General features: G+C 39.5%; 1 protein-coding gene across 6 annotated transcripts in view; it reads right to left on the reverse strand.

Moving 5' to 3' along the window:
• TMCC1 (transmembrane and coiled-coil domain family 1) overlaps nucleotides 1–17,476 on the reverse strand; it is a 211,400-nt gene that overhangs the window by 92,390 nt on the left and 101,534 nt on the right. For 4 of the 6 annotated variants that reach the window (XM_087745337.1, XM_087745339.1, XM_087745336.1 and 1 more), the window contains 2 exons: nucleotides 11,057–11,113; nucleotides 7,618–8,329 (listed from right to left, as the gene is read on the reverse strand). In XM_087745337.1, the coding sequence (XP_087601463.1) occupies nucleotides 7,618–8,163 (546 nt within the window). In that variant the 5' untranslated portion in view covers nucleotides 8,164–8,329; nucleotides 11,057–11,113. The remainder of the gene's footprint in view (nucleotides 1–7,617; nucleotides 8,330–11,056; nucleotides 11,114–17,476) is intronic. The other 2 variants (XM_087745340.1, XM_087745345.1) reach the window with 2 other exon arrangements.

Here is a 17,476-nt window from a genome sequence, read left to right on the forward strand (position 1 = left end):
AACCATAAACCAAGAAGCTCTGCTAGTAATCATATCAGTGATTTAAAATTTACGTGTAGTTGATTTTTAAATGCATTACATCTTTATACTGTGAAGTCAGTAAAAGCTGTCATATGTTAAAGCTGTATAATCATCTGCACTTAACCAGCAAGTTGTCTACCATTAATTTGTAACTTCTAGCAGAATCAACACACTTTAAACCTAATACCTACAGACACATGCTATAGCTAAGATAGCATGTCTCAGATTGGAATAACTGCAAGATATTATGCTAATATCGCAACACACAGTGCTTTTCGTAGAATATCGAACAGACAACATTCTGTCCTTCTTTGTGAAAAAAACAGCATCTGTATTTCCCAATTTTTACTGTGTGTTTCCTATGCAAGTTAAGTCAAGGGTACCTCACGTGACTATTACAAAATTATGTAGATTTCATAGCAATACAGCAGAAGTCTTAGTCTTTCTAGCTCTTGCGGGGGGGAATAGAAATCCCCACTTTTTGAGGTGTAGGGTTGCGCTGAGCTCCTGAATAACTCTTCCAATTCTTGTGCCACATTGTGAGACAGTGCTGTTACCAGCTCTCCGGAGAGAAAATGGGGTGTGTCACCTGGACTTGGCAGAATTTCCTAGGAAAAGAAAGAATCCAACTCTCCCACCAAACTCTTCTCCCCCTCCTACAGACTATCTGCTAAAAGACAAAAGGTAGTAACAGATAATAGGCAGGTGCAACATAATTTCTTTACCAGTGATTGAGACTAGCACCCCCGCCTGATTTTTAGGTCTCATTCTCCATAACGGATGAGATCTGGGCAAGCTGTGGGTGGTGCCCTCTTGATGAGTAATTTCCAAGTGACAAGAAAATTCATGGTCACTTGTGAACCAAACCTTTTCTTGAAAAGTTTTTTTGCGTTCTTGGCAAATAGTGGATTTACTATTATGCAAAAATTAGTGTCCCTCTCTGGAAGCATTCCAGTTTTGTCAAAAAATATCTGAATGTACCACAATATCTAAACAAATCAAGTGACCCTGCCCATGGACTGAGACGAGGGCCAGACATCCTCTGCCAAAACATCTCTGGGAGTTCAGGATATTGCAGTCCGGACAGCTGAACTGGCAGATTTTTCCTTTCCTTATCCAAATCGGTGAAAAGTATGTTAAGATACTTCAAATGACCTTCAGTGGCAGGTAATGCTCACTTAGCTGCCTTCACACGGCAAAGGATGAAAACTTCACTAGTGAGTGAGTGGACTCCCTAGCTGCCCAGGCAAGGTCGCCAGGTCCAAGGCTGGCAACTGCATTCAGCCAAGCGTCTGGATCACCAGAGAGGTCCATAGCAATGAAGCAGGTCCAAGGTTAATCTGGGAAGTCAGTCCATAGGTCTGGGTTCAGATCAACTGAGAGCACAAACATCTCAGCTTAAAAGCAGCTCCCAAAGGAGCAGCTGCAGGCCCTTGCTGAGACTACACCTAACTTTCTTCACAACAGCTCTTACCAGCCAGCTGACCCTCGACGCAGACAGCTAAACTTCTAGAAACTGGGGAGTGCACTCCAGGCCCTGACATACGCACACGTATTCTTCAGTGCAACCAACCCATCTAGGATGGTCATTTTGGCAGGGATCCACTCACTAGACATTTTGTCTATCACAAATCCATTCAAATTAAAGTATTTCTGCTTCTTTCTAGTTCTTCTTGGCCTTGCACCAAAATCTGATAAAAACCATGCACCAATAAAGTTTGTAAAATAATGGAAGAATTTTTTTTTTTCCCTTCAGCATCTCTGTGGTTAGCAGTAATAACTCTCTCTAGTGAACTGGGTTCCAAATTCTTTCAAATGTCTTCCAGGCTTTCATGGCTAATCACCTGATACTAATTAGCGGAGATATTGTACTAATCAGTACTCAGCAGATGATCTCCCTTTCACTAGTCAGAGGTAACATGTTGAATACCTTGTTGACTATGTCAGTTTTGCTCAAAGTCTTTTGAGCCAAAAGGCTTGCTGCTTTCTACAAACTTTGGGTGAATTATTAAAGTGCTTCCATTTTCTTATCAGAGAACCCAGAACAAAGAAGTAGGATTTAGGAAATGTGAAGGAAAAGGAAGGAGAAATGTTTCATAGTGGTGAATTACTTCAGCTCAAATATATGTAGTGTGCAGAGACTCTGGAAACGGACATCCATGGAAAACAAAACTGAGCAACAGCAAAGCTCCACGTTGCCACTAGATTCCAACAATCACAGCTTTTACTTCAGCACTTTGCAAAGCACAGAAACAAGAGATGCTGTGCTTGACTACACAGTCTCACTGCCTGGGATAAGAATGACAGACAGCTCCACACTGCCACCATGGGTTTTCCAAGTCCCTTAATCAGATCATTACAGTCAGTAAAAGCACGAACCAATTTTCTCCCTTTCTTGCTTGTTTTGATATTTACAAACCAGAGAAAGTCACTGGTTGGAATCCACAGCACTTTTTGTTTTCCCTCACCCTCTTGGCTATTTAGAGCATCTGTTTATACACCATCCTTAGGCAGGAACCAGATGTTCCTTCAGACACTAATCAACTTTGATCATAGCTGAAGCTGGTTAGCAATATATTTACCATTTATGCACGCACCCATCTTCTGTGAAGATTTGAGAAAGTTTCAGGCAGGACTGTGGTGGGGAAAGACTATATTAGAGATTACTTAATCCCATAGTCTATTTCATAAAAGAAAAAATTTACATCACATGAAAGTACAACTGCAGAATGCTGAGTAAGGCAAGCAATGGGTCATCTAATTGCATCTTGAATGTAATGCTGTTAAACAACAGGCCATATTTATCCTGTAATTTTGCATGTGTAAATAAGTGCACAGCCAGAATCAGTACTGCCTCAGCTTGAGTGCACACTCAAGCATGTCAAATCTCTGAAGGAAACTGTAGCTTATACAATGCAAGGCTTTTGCCTTTTGCTTACTTAGAAAAGGCTGGTGAGTCTGAGGGCAATCAAAGTTTCTGAGCCCACTTAAGACTATGCACAATCAAGAAAGTTCCTGTTTTGTCATATATCTGGGCAGAATGTTATATTTAACAAAAGCCAGTAATCAAGCATAAACACTCAAACACTGAAATTACAATAATGCTAAGGGAACAGCAGGAACACACATTTTCCTTTAGAAAACTTGACTAAACTAAGAACACACTTGAGAGCTGCTTTAGCTATGCTTTTTACTTGGTTCTGTTAAAAAACCAAATTTCTGTGCTCTCATTTTAAGTCTTTGTTCACCAAATAAACCATGCAAGAGTAATATTGAAACTAGTAGCAGTCAAAAGAATGGGCAAACTTTACACATAGCTACAAAATACTTCTTTAAGAAAATAATGTTCTTTGCAAGAAGATTGGTATTAGAGATTAAGTTTTAGAGTTGCCATAATACCTAAATTTGTTTTGTTATATGGTCCTCTGGCTTCTTCATCAACATGAACTATTTTAAATAAAAATACCTGTAATAAAAACTTCCTTTTTCTAAGCAATTTGAAATCCTGCTGACTCTTTGTTTTTGCAACTGGAAGGGCCTTCACAAATGCTATCCCAGTTCATAGCTACATTTCTGGAAGTGACTGAACAGGTTAATAAAAAGCACTACCACTCTTTACTTGAATAGATGGTATCAAGTCTTAAATCTTTCACCAACACTGCTGTTCTCATTAAAGAAATGCATTATTTCTTCTGTGTCTCAATCAGCTGCTGCACGCTGCTGAACAGCTCTTTCCCTCTGCCCAAGCAGGGTCTTGTTAGCTAGGAAGTGTTGTTTAAGTACCAGCTATGCAACAAACGGGAACAGGTTTATGACTAAAGAAAGCACACACATGATAACTCAGGCAAAGCCAGGACTCCAAGTGAACTCATGACAAGTCTTCCAGGTTCACATTACAGGACTGAAACATCTTTACAGAATGAAGCGACCAGTAAACAAGATTTTATTTATTCTACTTTATAGAGAAGATGACATTTTTTTATTTCTGTGCAGCTATTTTCCATCAGGGTTTTTTTTTTTTTTTGTGATCTAAAAGAGAATTAAGTGAGATTTTAAGAAATACACAGAACAAGAATGGAAAAGTAAATACAACAAAACTCAGAGCCGTATCAACAAATGTTGCAGCATTCCCGAAGTGTTTATTTGGATTCTATCTACGAGTGCACCCGTACTTTTCAGAATGCACATCAGGAAGCAATTCCAAGTTAGAACAGAGGAACTGGAGGGCTCAGGTTAAGGAGGGTGAGGTATTACATCCCAAAGCAGCACACGTGCTCTGGATCACACGGGAGAGGGGAGCTACGCTGAAGTGCATGAACTTCATTTCCACAGTTTCCCTCAGCCCCGCAACAAAGGGCTCCCACCCTGCGTGCACACACCACAAAGATATAAGTACCACTACAAAGGAAAACATGAACATTGCTAGAACAGCTGATTGCCTCCCTCTTGCTCATATGCATAGGGGAGATTGCAGCTGCCACTTTCTTGCAATAGTGGTTTGTAAGCAAGCAAGCTACATTTAAAAACACCAAATATATCAGATTTTCCATTCGCATGTTCCAAAGATTTTTTAAAAAATTCATGGCTGTCCAGGTACATCAGTAACTTTAGCCACTCTTGACCCTTGCTCTTCCGAAAGCCTACCTTATAGTCACAGTCCAGAGGGCTATGCTCTAGATGCAATCCAGAGATTGCTGGTCAACATGCTCACTGTCTGTCCCCTTTCTTCCCCACTGCATCCATCGGTTCGTTACCACAAAGGAAAATCCTCTTGGTCAAAATCTAAATTTGTGGTCAGCTCAAGCACACTATAAATGCTGTACAAAGCTTCTCCACCAGACCAAAATGCCCAAATTAGACATCAGACAAAGGTGTATTTCCCCAAAGTGCAACGAAAAAGCAAGGCAGCGTTTCCTTGGTTATGTCACTTTAGACCTGTAGTATACGTCTTTATTGTCTGCCAGAAAAATGGTGCAATATTCAAATATTAAAAAGCAACGGGAAATTCACTAAAATCTACAGAGGGACAACTGGTCACAAAGATCTCTGGATGTTTTAGCCCCCAAAGAAGGCCTTTCCTCACATGTATTTCATTTACCTCTTTCAGACTCCAGTCCCCTCCTTTCTCTCTTAAATATGGGGGGAGAAAGCCTGAACAGCCCCTTTTCTTCATGTCACAGGGCATACCAGCAGAGAACATGACAAACAGCAACAAGAACTGCTCTCACATCCACCTCCGAGACGACTACTTGGTTAAGTAGCAGAAGCACCGTTCACAGAAAACGCTTCTCAGTATGGCATGCTTCTCAACAGGGAGAACAGCTACAGTTGCTGCTTCTCTGTAATCAAAGGCCATATCTATCAAAAATTGACTCCTAAATTTGTTCTCACACATAGGAGATGCTGTAGCAGAATGCAGTTACTACCAGATTAATAGTTCTCAATTTTCCAGTCACTCCTGCCAAGTGATCCGATTCATCCAGGCCAAACTTTGATTGCGCACCCGTATCAGTAAAAGATTTTTCAGCATGGACTGTCAATACATGTAGATTTATTTATAAACTATATACATGGACTACTGAACTAATACATTAAAAAACATACACAAAAATAGAAATTAAAGGGAAAATAAAGATAAAACAAACATTATTTCAAGAAAGTATTTTACTTATTAGCGGTACAAAAGAATATTTTCTTCCCACACTCCAATGGATTGTCTTGCGCACACCCCACTTTGGAGACCACTGATCTAGGCGAAGGTGGTAACATTTCATCAGACCAGCTGATGTAGCTGGGAGAAAGGACACCTCACTCCAAGTCTTTTTCCATATTCCCATATTACTTACCTAATATGCTTAGGCCTGTACAATCTCCCTGCTCATACATGAAGTAAAGGAACTACAGTTTTAAACCAACAAATCAGAGCTTGCTTCATAAACTTAAGTTGCTGGATTTGGGTACAAACTCAGAAAACTATCAACTTTCCCCAAAACTCTCCTGAAACAAAGATCATGAGTTCACTCACAATGAAAAGAGAGCCAGTAGGCAAATAAACCTGAAGCTATTAAGAGGCATCTTCTTGAGGCCTCCTAATGGCTCGATTGGCATGGCACAATTGCAAAGTTAACCCATCCTAGGAGAGCGTACACTTTTCCTCACTACCTTATTACTATTTTTGTTCTTTTAACTGCTGGCAAGAAACAAAAACCTCAGATACAGCTCAAGGAGGACTCCTTCAATGCTTCTCCCAAGAGGAAACTTTACTCACTGCCTTAGAATGATATTGTAATTCATGCTAATACTTTGTAATTACGATCTATAAATGCAAGATATGCCAATTTCCAGATGACTATCAGGGAAATACACTGAAAGCATATTATACTGCCGAATACTCTGAAAAGGTTTTCACTTGCACTATTTCAAAGCAGGCTTCAAGGGGAGGAAAACAATGTACAACAAGGGAACAATCTTGCTGCAGAGGCAAGGTGAGGCAACCTCTGGATGACTGAGGAGATCTTATTCAGCCCCAATCCATCATCATCTAGCCAACGTCAAAGAAACTGTAGTATATAAGAACAAATTTCCATCACGAAAAATCTACGTAAACTTCAGGACCGTGCTATCTCAACAGCATCAAACACTAGCAGGATTGTTTCTCTTGGTCCAAGAGTCATGATCAGACCCCCTTTAATTAAGAGGATACGAACCAGAAATCAGTTTCACAATGCTTCCTATCTTTATCAAAGGGTTTTTCCTCCAATGAACAAACCTGCAAAGAATTTTAGGAAAATATAGGTTATAGCTCAAATTAGCCTAGTTATTCTAAAAAACCAACCAACCAAAAAAAAAAAAAACCAAACCAAAAAACCAAGAGTGCTTCAACTAAATTGATCTGGGAAAGAAGAGAGATGGTAAGACAAACACTACTTCTTGATATCATCAATAAAATGATATGTATAGCTTTGCAAGAACACGTCACGTCACAGAAGAGAGACTGTCATTTCGGTGAACGTTTTTTCCACCCAGGCTAGACAAACTAAAAGAGACAGCAGTGATCCCCTGTCAGCACAGTAGCCAGACTGATCTAAATCAGATTCAGTCAGCCTGGCATTGCAGTTCAATCGCAGGCTGTAGCCAGTCTTCCCAAAGCCTCTCAACAGCACCATTCACTCAAACTGCAATTCCTCACTTTTTATAAAATATGCAATAAAACAAGAAGAGAAGAAAAAAGCCATCTACGTAAATGCAAGGTTTTGTTGCAGGAGCTAAATAACAGTTGCTAAGGAGGACTACTCTGGCTGCTGCTCTTCCCATCACTCCTTGTTTGACTGTGGTGTGCCATCCAACCAACCAAATGTGTTTCAAAAGTAGCTCTCATTTCACTGATCAAATACATATAAAATAAGCCACCTGCCATGTGAGAAAATGACTAATGCTTGCATCCTTTAAGCTCTTTGCTTCACCGCTGACGAAGCTTTTGAACACAGTAGCATTAGTGTTTGCTGAAAGAAACTTGCTTTTAAAAACAAGATTCAAAAGGCTTAAGAAAACATACAAGGAGATGATAAAGACCAAAGGTAAATCTGAGTAACTTACTGCTGCTGCTGTGGCCTCCTCTCCACCTACATAGATAGAAGAAGCAATCTCCATCACGGACAAGTTTGTGGGAGCATCTGTAGTAGATGACGATCTGGGCCGACCTGACTGAATATCTTGGGCAGACCTTCTGTTGATCTGTGGGCTTCCTTTCGGGGCGTCTGCCTTGCCCCGCCTGCTGTGCAGGCTCGTCCCTCTCTTCATTTTAGGTGGCACTCTGATCTGCTGAAGCACCCGGTTCAGAGCTGTGGGGTGGGTGGAGACACCATCAATTTCAGCACAGACGCTTTGGCTTTCCAGATCCATTTCAGGCTCCAGATCAGCCTGAGCTTGCTGAACATCATGTGGAGAAACTGACGACCTCCTGCGCTGATGCTGGAAAAGGTGCTTCAAGCCTTGACCAATCACATTAATGTTCTCCAAAGCATTATGGGTTATTTTGGATAATTTTTGCTCTGATTCATGTTGTTTTTTGGTCTCTTGATCTTGGGATTTGCCTCCAGGATCAGGGTCATCACACAGCTGTTCAGTGCCAGGGGGCTCCATTGATGACACCCAACAGGTTTATTGGACTACTCATACATGAATACGTCCCCTGTCTTTAAAAGGCTTGTGTTTGTTTTAAAAATGCCAAGATTGTCAGCCAATTAGGTGTGCAATTGCTTCAAGAGTGACTACACATGCAGCTGTGCCACGGTGATCTCATGCTTATCTAATGTTAAACAAAAGAGTCATTATTATACATCCATGCAGAAAGTAGTGGGTTAAAAAATCCAATGCGCAAAACATGCCATTAACAAAACAAAATGTATCAGTTTTCCAAGCATCTCTCCATGTGGTATTAGTTGCATCTAGGCTGTACGCAGAAGCCAAAGCTTGTATGAGACAAGTCATTCATTGCCTAGGGGAAAAAGCCCAGCACAAAGGGTATAGGAAAGCAAGAAAGGTAAAAAAAGCTGTTCAAAAGGGGGAGAAGCAAGGAGAAACCAGTTTTTATTAAAAACAAGCCCATAATAATATCAAACAGAACACGAGGTTAAACTTCTGAAGAGCATGTTAGTCTCTTTGGCAGAATTAATTTTGTTCCTTGACAAAGATCTGATATTTTGTCCTTCAAATGTAATGTCTGCTCTGCCCATCTGATTTTCCTGTAGAATGCCTAACTTCACAGTATTTAATATATGCAAGAAAACAGAACATTTCCAAATCATTTATGCATTTCCAAATAGTAAGAAATGGCATATTACTGCCAACATCCACTGATGGCACTGGAAACTAGATGTGAAAATCTGTCTTCAAGCAAGAATGGGCAAGTGAAATGCTTTCAATTGGCATAGTCTTGTCCATAGTTCTCAGAGAAAACAAAAATGCCCTTTTAAAGGTAGATTAAGCAACCAGTCTCAAAGGGAGCAGCACCACATGTGTGTTGCTCGGTCTCTAGCAGAGAGGAAACATGCAGCTTTTCTCCAAGAGATCGCAACCTTACCTATCAGCTGGGCTCAGGCAGGAGTTGGTTATATGACATTGCAGCTGAGCACTTATATAGCAACACACTATTGGAGAAATACAGCAAAGGAATGAGGAAGGAAGGAAGGACACGGTATCTGAAAGAGTTTCACATCAGCACCATGAGATCACATGCTCGGAAGCTGATCATTGTTTTCTTGCAGGAGAAAGCTTTGATTAGGCTTCTATAAATACAGAAACCAGATCACAGAGGTCTACCTCAATCTTGGCAGAAAGCAGCCTGTGCTTTAAAAAAAAGCATTTTATTTGAAATGCAACATATGTTTGGGATTTGAGAGCATTCATTTTTATCTTAAAACAGCTGCAGAAACATAATGCATTGGGGTTACAATTAGAGCGCTCTCAATTTTGTGCATCTAAAACTGACACAATGGGTTAAACAGATATCCCAAAATGCTTTCCAAATTGGCATCCAAAAATATCAGAAGAGCTGCCTCACACTCTCTTTTTTTCAAATGTCGTTGCTATCAGCTGGAGGCAAGATGAAATTCAGTACTTACAGAAAGCAAAATACTGGAATGATACAGGATTTTATCTCAGTACTTTGAACACGTTATAACAGTGACTCTAAATATACTGGCCAGTTTAATCAGTAACACATTAAATGCAAAGTAATAAACTACATCCCAGAAAAATATAGTTACCCATATTCATGCAGAAATTGTGTGGCAAAATCAAAAAAATGGGCAACCCACCTTGTATTTTTACATACTTAACACTTTCATAAATGACTTCAAGTGCCTTTATGACTAGTATTATGCTTTGACTTTTGAGCATGCTCTTCCTTAATATTTCTTTTTTCTCATGTAACACGTTTTCCAGAAAGTTGAATTGCAGGTCTCTGCTTAAGTTTTGGGGAAAAAAAGGCAAAACTAGATTTTCTTTTTCATCCAGCAGACCAAATGGTTCAGTGAACAAACCTCAGTGGCTAAAAAGCAAGACTTCCAAAATTATCTGGCATATAAAATACAAACCTGACAGCTGGCCCATAACTGCCTTTTTCATTTTAGCTAATTCCCTCAGTATTCATTTTTCAGTCGGGACTCACTGAAGAACTGTATTTCATATCAAAGATGCCCAATATGCTCTCTAACCAGCATCTTTTTGATCTCCTGCACACTTTCTATCCAGATTACCACCGGTAATACTGCTGATCTTAAAGAACACCACTTCAGTCTAGCTAGAGATCCATGCGTTATCTGCTGGAAACCATTAACCTGCTTAAATTAGCCATATGCCAATTTACAAACCAACCAGAAAGAAATCGGCCTACAGTCAGCTCACAAACAAGTGACTACTACCCCTCTGTATTCTGTGACTGATTTCTGAAATTACACTGAAATTACACTGAAATTACTCATTATCTTTAAGAAGCTCCTATAGGGAGCTTTGTGGTCATCTATCTGTTCGTATTTCCATATGCCGAGTCTGTTGTGAGCCTGAAAAGAGCTTTTCAAATTGTATATCTTGTATGAAGATCCCTAAAACTACTTATTTGTCCTACTATCTACTTTTGGGGAAAAAACTACTCATAAATGTGAAGAACTGTGAATCAGCAGAATTAATTAGCACATTTATTGGCATTAGGATTCAAGTTTTGTGCTTGCCTTTTTTCCCCACTTAAAACAATGTTTATATTCTGTTTGAGGGAGGAAATGGAGTACTTTACAGCATGAAGTTCAAAAAACATACATTTCTTATTCGTGCGAGAATATAATACATCAGAGAAAATTCACAATTCCGTATACAGTCATACTGAGCAGATGTTATAGCATTATTACATCCCAGAACATGCTAATGTAGTCCTTCATTTGTGCAATTATTTCACAGCAGCACTGGGAAACAAAACAGTTCAAAAGGAGAAACTGGAAAAAACAATATTAGATAACTGAATATATAAACTAGTACTTGCCTCCATCACTTGCCCTTTAGCATGGCTGACATACAGCAGTCCCTCCACTGAACAAAACTGCAAAAGAAATTGGGTATGAGATGCAATTCTTGGAAATGGGAGGAAAGATGTACACAAACAACAAAGTGAACATGGTTCCAACTTCTAGTTTGTTTTTGGGTTTTTTGGGGTTTTTGTTTGTTTGTTTGTTTTTCATTTAAATGCAAGTGCCTCTGGAAGCTGGGCTATTTTAAACTCTTTCAAATAACTGAAGGGATACAAATATAATTGAAGTTAAAACTGAATCTTGCAGAGTTAATCGAGAATTTCTTGTGATAGAACGTTTTCTCTTGGGATTTATGGCCACCAAGATGCGCTGAAAGCACGGGCCGATTTCAGGGCTCTAGCCTGCAAGGTCAGACTGGTCCATAGAGATCTTATTTTCTCCTCCTATTTAGTCATTCAAATGTTCTGGGCACAGGTCAAACAGCTTGCTCTTGTTTATCTGGAGTTCACCTAACAGGACGTGAGAATTGTGAGCACTTTGAAACCCGAGCACCTTTCAGTTCATTTCACAAGGAAGCTTCTGTCACCTTGGCTGAACTGCTACTGTACGTAACAGCAACCTCCGCCAGGAGGCCAACAAAACCAACCAACCCCTGTCCACTACAGCAATAATCCCTGCACAGCACCCTTCCATAATGGCAGACCGCCCACACGCTGAACCCGTCTACGCGGAGACGTGGCAATGGATCCAGTCACAGCCTTCACACAGAATGAGCATGAAGGATTCAAAGGTTTGAGTCCAACCTAGGCAAAGCACACCACACCCAAGGACACCATCCTGGCTTTGCTCTCCTCTCCTAAGGAGGGCACAGAGTATTTCAAGGGCATTTTGATGATCTGTTTAATGTTTCTGTGACGAGCCCAAGGTAAGGCCAGATGCTAGAAGAACACAACAGAGGATGACAAGAGGACAGCTGAGAGCAGATATGACTGCATACCTCTAGCCAGACTCACACATTATTCTGAACCACAGTTAAACCACTCAGATTTTCCAAAGGTCGTGAGTTACTCAGCTAGTTCTTGAAAACAGGGACACAAGCTTCAGAATACATCAGCACTCAGAAGAATACTACAAGACTGCACAACTGGGGCATTTTGACTATTTTATTACACACCAGATTCCCACCTCCAAGATGACAGCAGAGATAAAGAAAATGTTAATCAGAACCACTGAAGTGGGATGCTAGAATATGAAGAAAGTGATGACAGCAAATATGAAGAACTTAGAAAAAATGAATGAATGCATTTTTGAAAAAGATCTTGACACAGAAGAAATTACATTGCTACAATAGTATGAGTGAAGAACTAAGCACAATGGGTGAAGTATTGTTAACATATGAGGTGCCACTAACATAACTTCATAGCCATTCTACTCGTCTTTTATCTTGTCTTAGTTTTAATGTTATTTTTTAAGAACTTTCAGAGCTTCTGCCAGTGAGGTCTTCATAGATATGCCCTATGGCACTACAGGACCCTGTAGGTCAAGAGATAATTTTGCCTCAAGTTCCCAGCCTTTATACTGCAGTCTGCTTTCCAGAGTGCCCACAGATGGGCTTTGAGGTCTACGGTCATAAAAACTACTTGTATTTTCTCCCTGTGAATCACAGCGTTCACTGACATACATCTCCTATTTTCTGACAGAAGTTCATTTTTTTCTAAACTTTGAAAAGCTACTCCACTGGGCTAATCAAAACTCCTCGACTTCCCTGTACTTATGAAGAGCAGACACAACCTTAACATCTTTTTTTGTTTTGCATATCTAATGGCTCTATTGTAGGGCCATTGACTTGTCACGAATGCTACACATACATATCACAGAGAACATGGCGGTGTAGAAATTAATCAAGTATTGCTGGTGCTGCTTTGCTCCAGACGGCGAGATCATCTATAGGGAGAAAAAGTTTCCTCCCAGTTTTCCTTTTTCTTCATCAAATACTTCGTAACATGAAAGCGTCAAAAATTTGTCAAGTATCTAAGATCAAGATCAGAAGTTTGAAAAGACTTTGGCCCATTAGTTTTTAGTTGAACTTTATTCAAGTAAAATTTTACTCTAAATGCATCAGTTTAATGAATTGCATTCAAACCCACAGTTATTTGTAAATAAAATGAACTGAAGTTACCATTGAAACTCAGCTGACTTATCTGCAACTGGAATACTTGTTACAGATACAAACAGCACAGAACTGTAGAAATAGGGAAGAAAAATTCTTTTCAACAAAAGAAAACAGAAAATATTCTGCCTTTATGTAGACTATTTGAAATACCTATTAGTTATGCTGTATTTTAATATCTTGAACCCTTAATGTTAATGTTGAAATACAGTTAGCTAAGGAACCTTCACATTTGTTTTATTCCATAAACAGGTCAGTTTAATAGCTTATCATAGAGTTGTAGTCCAGAGTTAGCAGGGATCTTAGGTAGGAGATGCTTCCCGTTCCTCTTATTTGGCAGAAGAAAAACATTTTTCAGTTGCTTCAGGCTAAGAATTATTTTTGTTAAGAAACAGCCCAGCTTAGTTTGAGAAATCCCAGGTTATTTTCAGAAACTCATCCCAAAATGAATTCTGTATCAGGGCAAACAGTTCAGCAAGAAAGACTAGAGGGGCAATAGTCACACACTAGAAAACCACATATTATGGGAACTGGGAACCCTAGCAAGTGATTTATATCCACAGGAGGATTAAGATATTTTAAAGGCATCATTGTTCAGCAGCAACAAGCAGCAGAGCAAATAAGGAGAGAAAGCTCTGGGTGTTCACAGCTAACGCTGTCAGAAAGAGGAACTCACGAGAAACTGGAATGGGTGTAAAATTCAAGGGGGTTGTGGTTTGGAAAACATTCAATGAGGAAGACAACAGTAATAGAGTAAATAATTTGACCCAAAAGAACAATTGGATAGTGGCATGACCACCCAATACCTGGAGAAACAGGTATATTTAGCTGTTATAATATAACAGAACTAATTTTTAAAAGTCAGAGTAGAGAACCGGGGGAAAAATGGAAGAAAAAGACATACAGGAAATAATTAAATGCAAAGAACATAGGTAAGATGACAGAATACAGGAAAAAACTTAATAAAGACCAGAAAACAATACTATTTTTAATGGAAAGGATACCTGCAGTTTTCAAGACAGAATTATTCTTCCTCCTCCTCCAAAATTCACCCAAGAAAAGATTTCCTGGAATTCTAGTGAAGTCCAAAGAAAAAAAGAGGGACAAGATAGACAGATAGATAGATAGATTTAAAGGCCGCCACCTGGCCACAACCCTGACACTGACAGTACTCTATGCAAGAACATAAATGGAGTATGGCTGAAAGAGCAAATTGAAAGGCAAAACCAGAAAGACTCAGCATATTAAATAGTGCAGCTAGGAGAGGAAGGGAGGGAAAAAAACAGCTTCAAGTATGTGTAAAGCAAGCCAAATTTCTGTTGAGGTTCTGCACCTAAAATTTTACAAAATAGGAACAGTCCAAAGCCAGCTACTTTTGATGAAACAGTAAGGAGTGGCAGGTGGCATGCCCAAGGAATTCACTGAACTAATCCACAGAGCTCCAGACAAGGAGTGCACGCCACTCAACACAGCGAGAAAGGCTGCCCCGGATGGAGAGAAACCGCCACTTTAATAGGAACAAGGGACACAGGGCAAAGCAAGAGACCTACACCTTATTTTTTAAGCCAACTGCACAGTGTTACAGAGCAAAAACAACATAGTAGGAAAACAATAGGTTTTACTGATTTCTGCCTAATGATTTCCCTAAACCCTCCAACCTATTCCCAACACTATCCAGAAGTCAAGAAGGAAGTCAGCTGAATGATGCCATCTCCGCTATCCTTGCTCTCCCTTCTCATACCACAGATTCAGCAGGAACACAGTTTGATGGCTAAAGTACAGGCTGAGAGACCAGACATCCTGGGCTAAACCAGCTTTGTCTTGTTAAACAGATTTTGAGCAAGTCAGCCTCTATGCCTAATGTTTTCCTATATGCAAAATATGAACAACCCAGCTGGCTGAAGAAGGGGAGAAACACTTGAGGGTAATACTGGTGAAGGTACTTTAATAAAATGCTTTAAAATGAAGCAAAACACTTGGATTCCTTTGAATGCAATGAGTACAGATATCAGTTAAGAATAATTCAAACTTCGAATGCCAAGTTGCTGAATTTTATAAAGGTAGCCAACTGTATTCTTTTGGTAAAAGGATTATTGAAGTGAACTGACACATGCACTATAAATCAATTCATCATTTAGTAGTCCCACAACTTACACATTAAACCACAGACCACTTGTATGAATACCAAAGAACACAAAAACTCACTCCAGCACACTGTTAATAAAATAACAGAGAGGCTGGCAGTGTGTTTATGTATGAATTACACAATCATCACCAAGGAGCAACTTAACAAAACTTTTTAAGATATTTAAGGACAAAAATGGCACTATGTCTGAGCCCATGCAAAACACGAGACATACAACCTCTCTCCTAGAATTCTCACCAGCCTCGATCTAGACAGTCCATCCACTCATCTATCTGCTAGAGGTGACTATGCTGCAAGGAAAAGAGGGTGGGAGCAGATCCCTGAGGTCACTCAAAAGGCATGAAGAATTGTCCTCCTCTTCTCTGAAGCAGAAATGGGGAAGGAAGGAGAGTCACCTTTTCCCATGCCTTCCCCCTGCACATTAACAAATGGTCATTTCAGAGGGTTCATCAGCAGAAGATTTTATGCTTTGGCACACCAAAATGTATTCACCATTTCTACCCCTGCATCCATTAATGGTTCACATGCTCGTACTGTGCAAGGGCAGCATGTTCACAGACATACCAGAAGATGATTTTTCAACATCAGCCTCTTCTCAGATCCACATCCTGTTGAAACAGTTCCTTCCTATAACTTTATATTTAATACTGCTGACCAACAGAACTAATGCACACAGTTTTTTGTTCCTGAAAGCTCAAATATTAATCCTACAGATAAAATTGCACTCAAGTCACAGATGAGCAGATATCACTCTCTTAACGAGCGACAGATCCCTTTCTCCTTCCAATTACTTTTTAAGAAACATCTTCCTGAATACACCCACACGAGAACCAAGCATCTTCAATACCACCCATAGGCAATCTCTAAATTACTGCTGTCCTATAAGAAGTACTGCTCATTGATTGCTGTGAATAGACCAGTGTGGTTCTTCTGCACAGTTAAAAGTTCACGGTGTAAGGACCATAGACATAAATACCAAAGATTAGGTAATTTTCCTTGTTTATTAGGAAACTGCAGTGGCTTAAAGTTGAGTGACTGGTTTTCAGAAAGGTTTCTACTGCTTTGCAGTACAACCAATTGCCATTGCAATAATTTCCATCCCTCTCTGAATATTCCAGTAACTCAGTGTTTACGCTCTTGTCTGAATCAAAGCTATGATGTAGAGGTCAAGACTTCTCCAAAATTAAGAACCATGCAGAGGTACCAATACATAATCATTCAGGTTTTGGTATATGCTATAAACATCATATGAAAATCAAAGCAAAATATTTCAGCTATATTTCTGTAGCTTGCGACCTGTAAAATTATTAGAAGACTTTCAAGACTCTGCTGCTGCATCTAGAGATGGTATTCCATAATAGTCTGACTGTAGGGCAACATTACTGGTTCCACAGTTTAGCAGAGCTTCTTGTTCTTCCTTCTAAAAAGCACTGGTTATCTTTAAAGCACTTCCTTCACCCCTGATGAATTTATTAGCTACATAAAGCATTTATAGGTTTACATTACCAAAACAGGTGACTAGTCTATGAATTTACCCTTGGAATGCTCCTACATTATATTGAATTACTATTACTTCCCTAGTTTTCAGATGAAAAAACAAACACAGAAAAGTCAAGAAGCTGCCTTAAGGTTACGTAAGACTTATGGAGCAGAGAATCGAACTTAAAATTTCCTCTTACAAGGTTAATGTCATACGTACATGAGCTCTCACTGCTGCCACCTTCTGATTTGCTTATGAACAGATAGTATACAGTACCATATCTGGAACCTACCAAAACCACTTTAAAAATATCCTTTCCTGGAAAAGGCTCCACATAGGCTATTTTCCATCAAATTCATAAAACCAGTGCTTCGAGAAAACTAAGTCAAGGTTAAAGATTTAACTAGAGCCTTCTGATTTGCCAACATTCACAATTACATACATCATACACATTTTCTAGAAATTTTTTTTGTGAATGTACTTAGAAGTTCAGAGACAACACTAAAAATGCAGCCTGCAGGTATTTTAGAAGAAAAACAAATCTGATGGATCTGGGTACATACAAAGACTTCTTATAAAAACCATATGTTTTACTAGACATAAGAGGAAACTTCCCTCTTAGCAAGTCTTTCTTTTTA

This window comes from Nipponia nippon, unplaced genomic scaffold, assembly GCF_047370975.1.
Source record: "Nipponia nippon isolate SJK-2023a ecotype South Korea unplaced genomic scaffold, ASM4737097v1 scaffold_9, whole genome shotgun sequence".
Taxonomy (NCBI): domain Eukaryota; kingdom Metazoa; phylum Chordata; class Aves; order Pelecaniformes; family Threskiornithidae; genus Nipponia; species Nipponia nippon.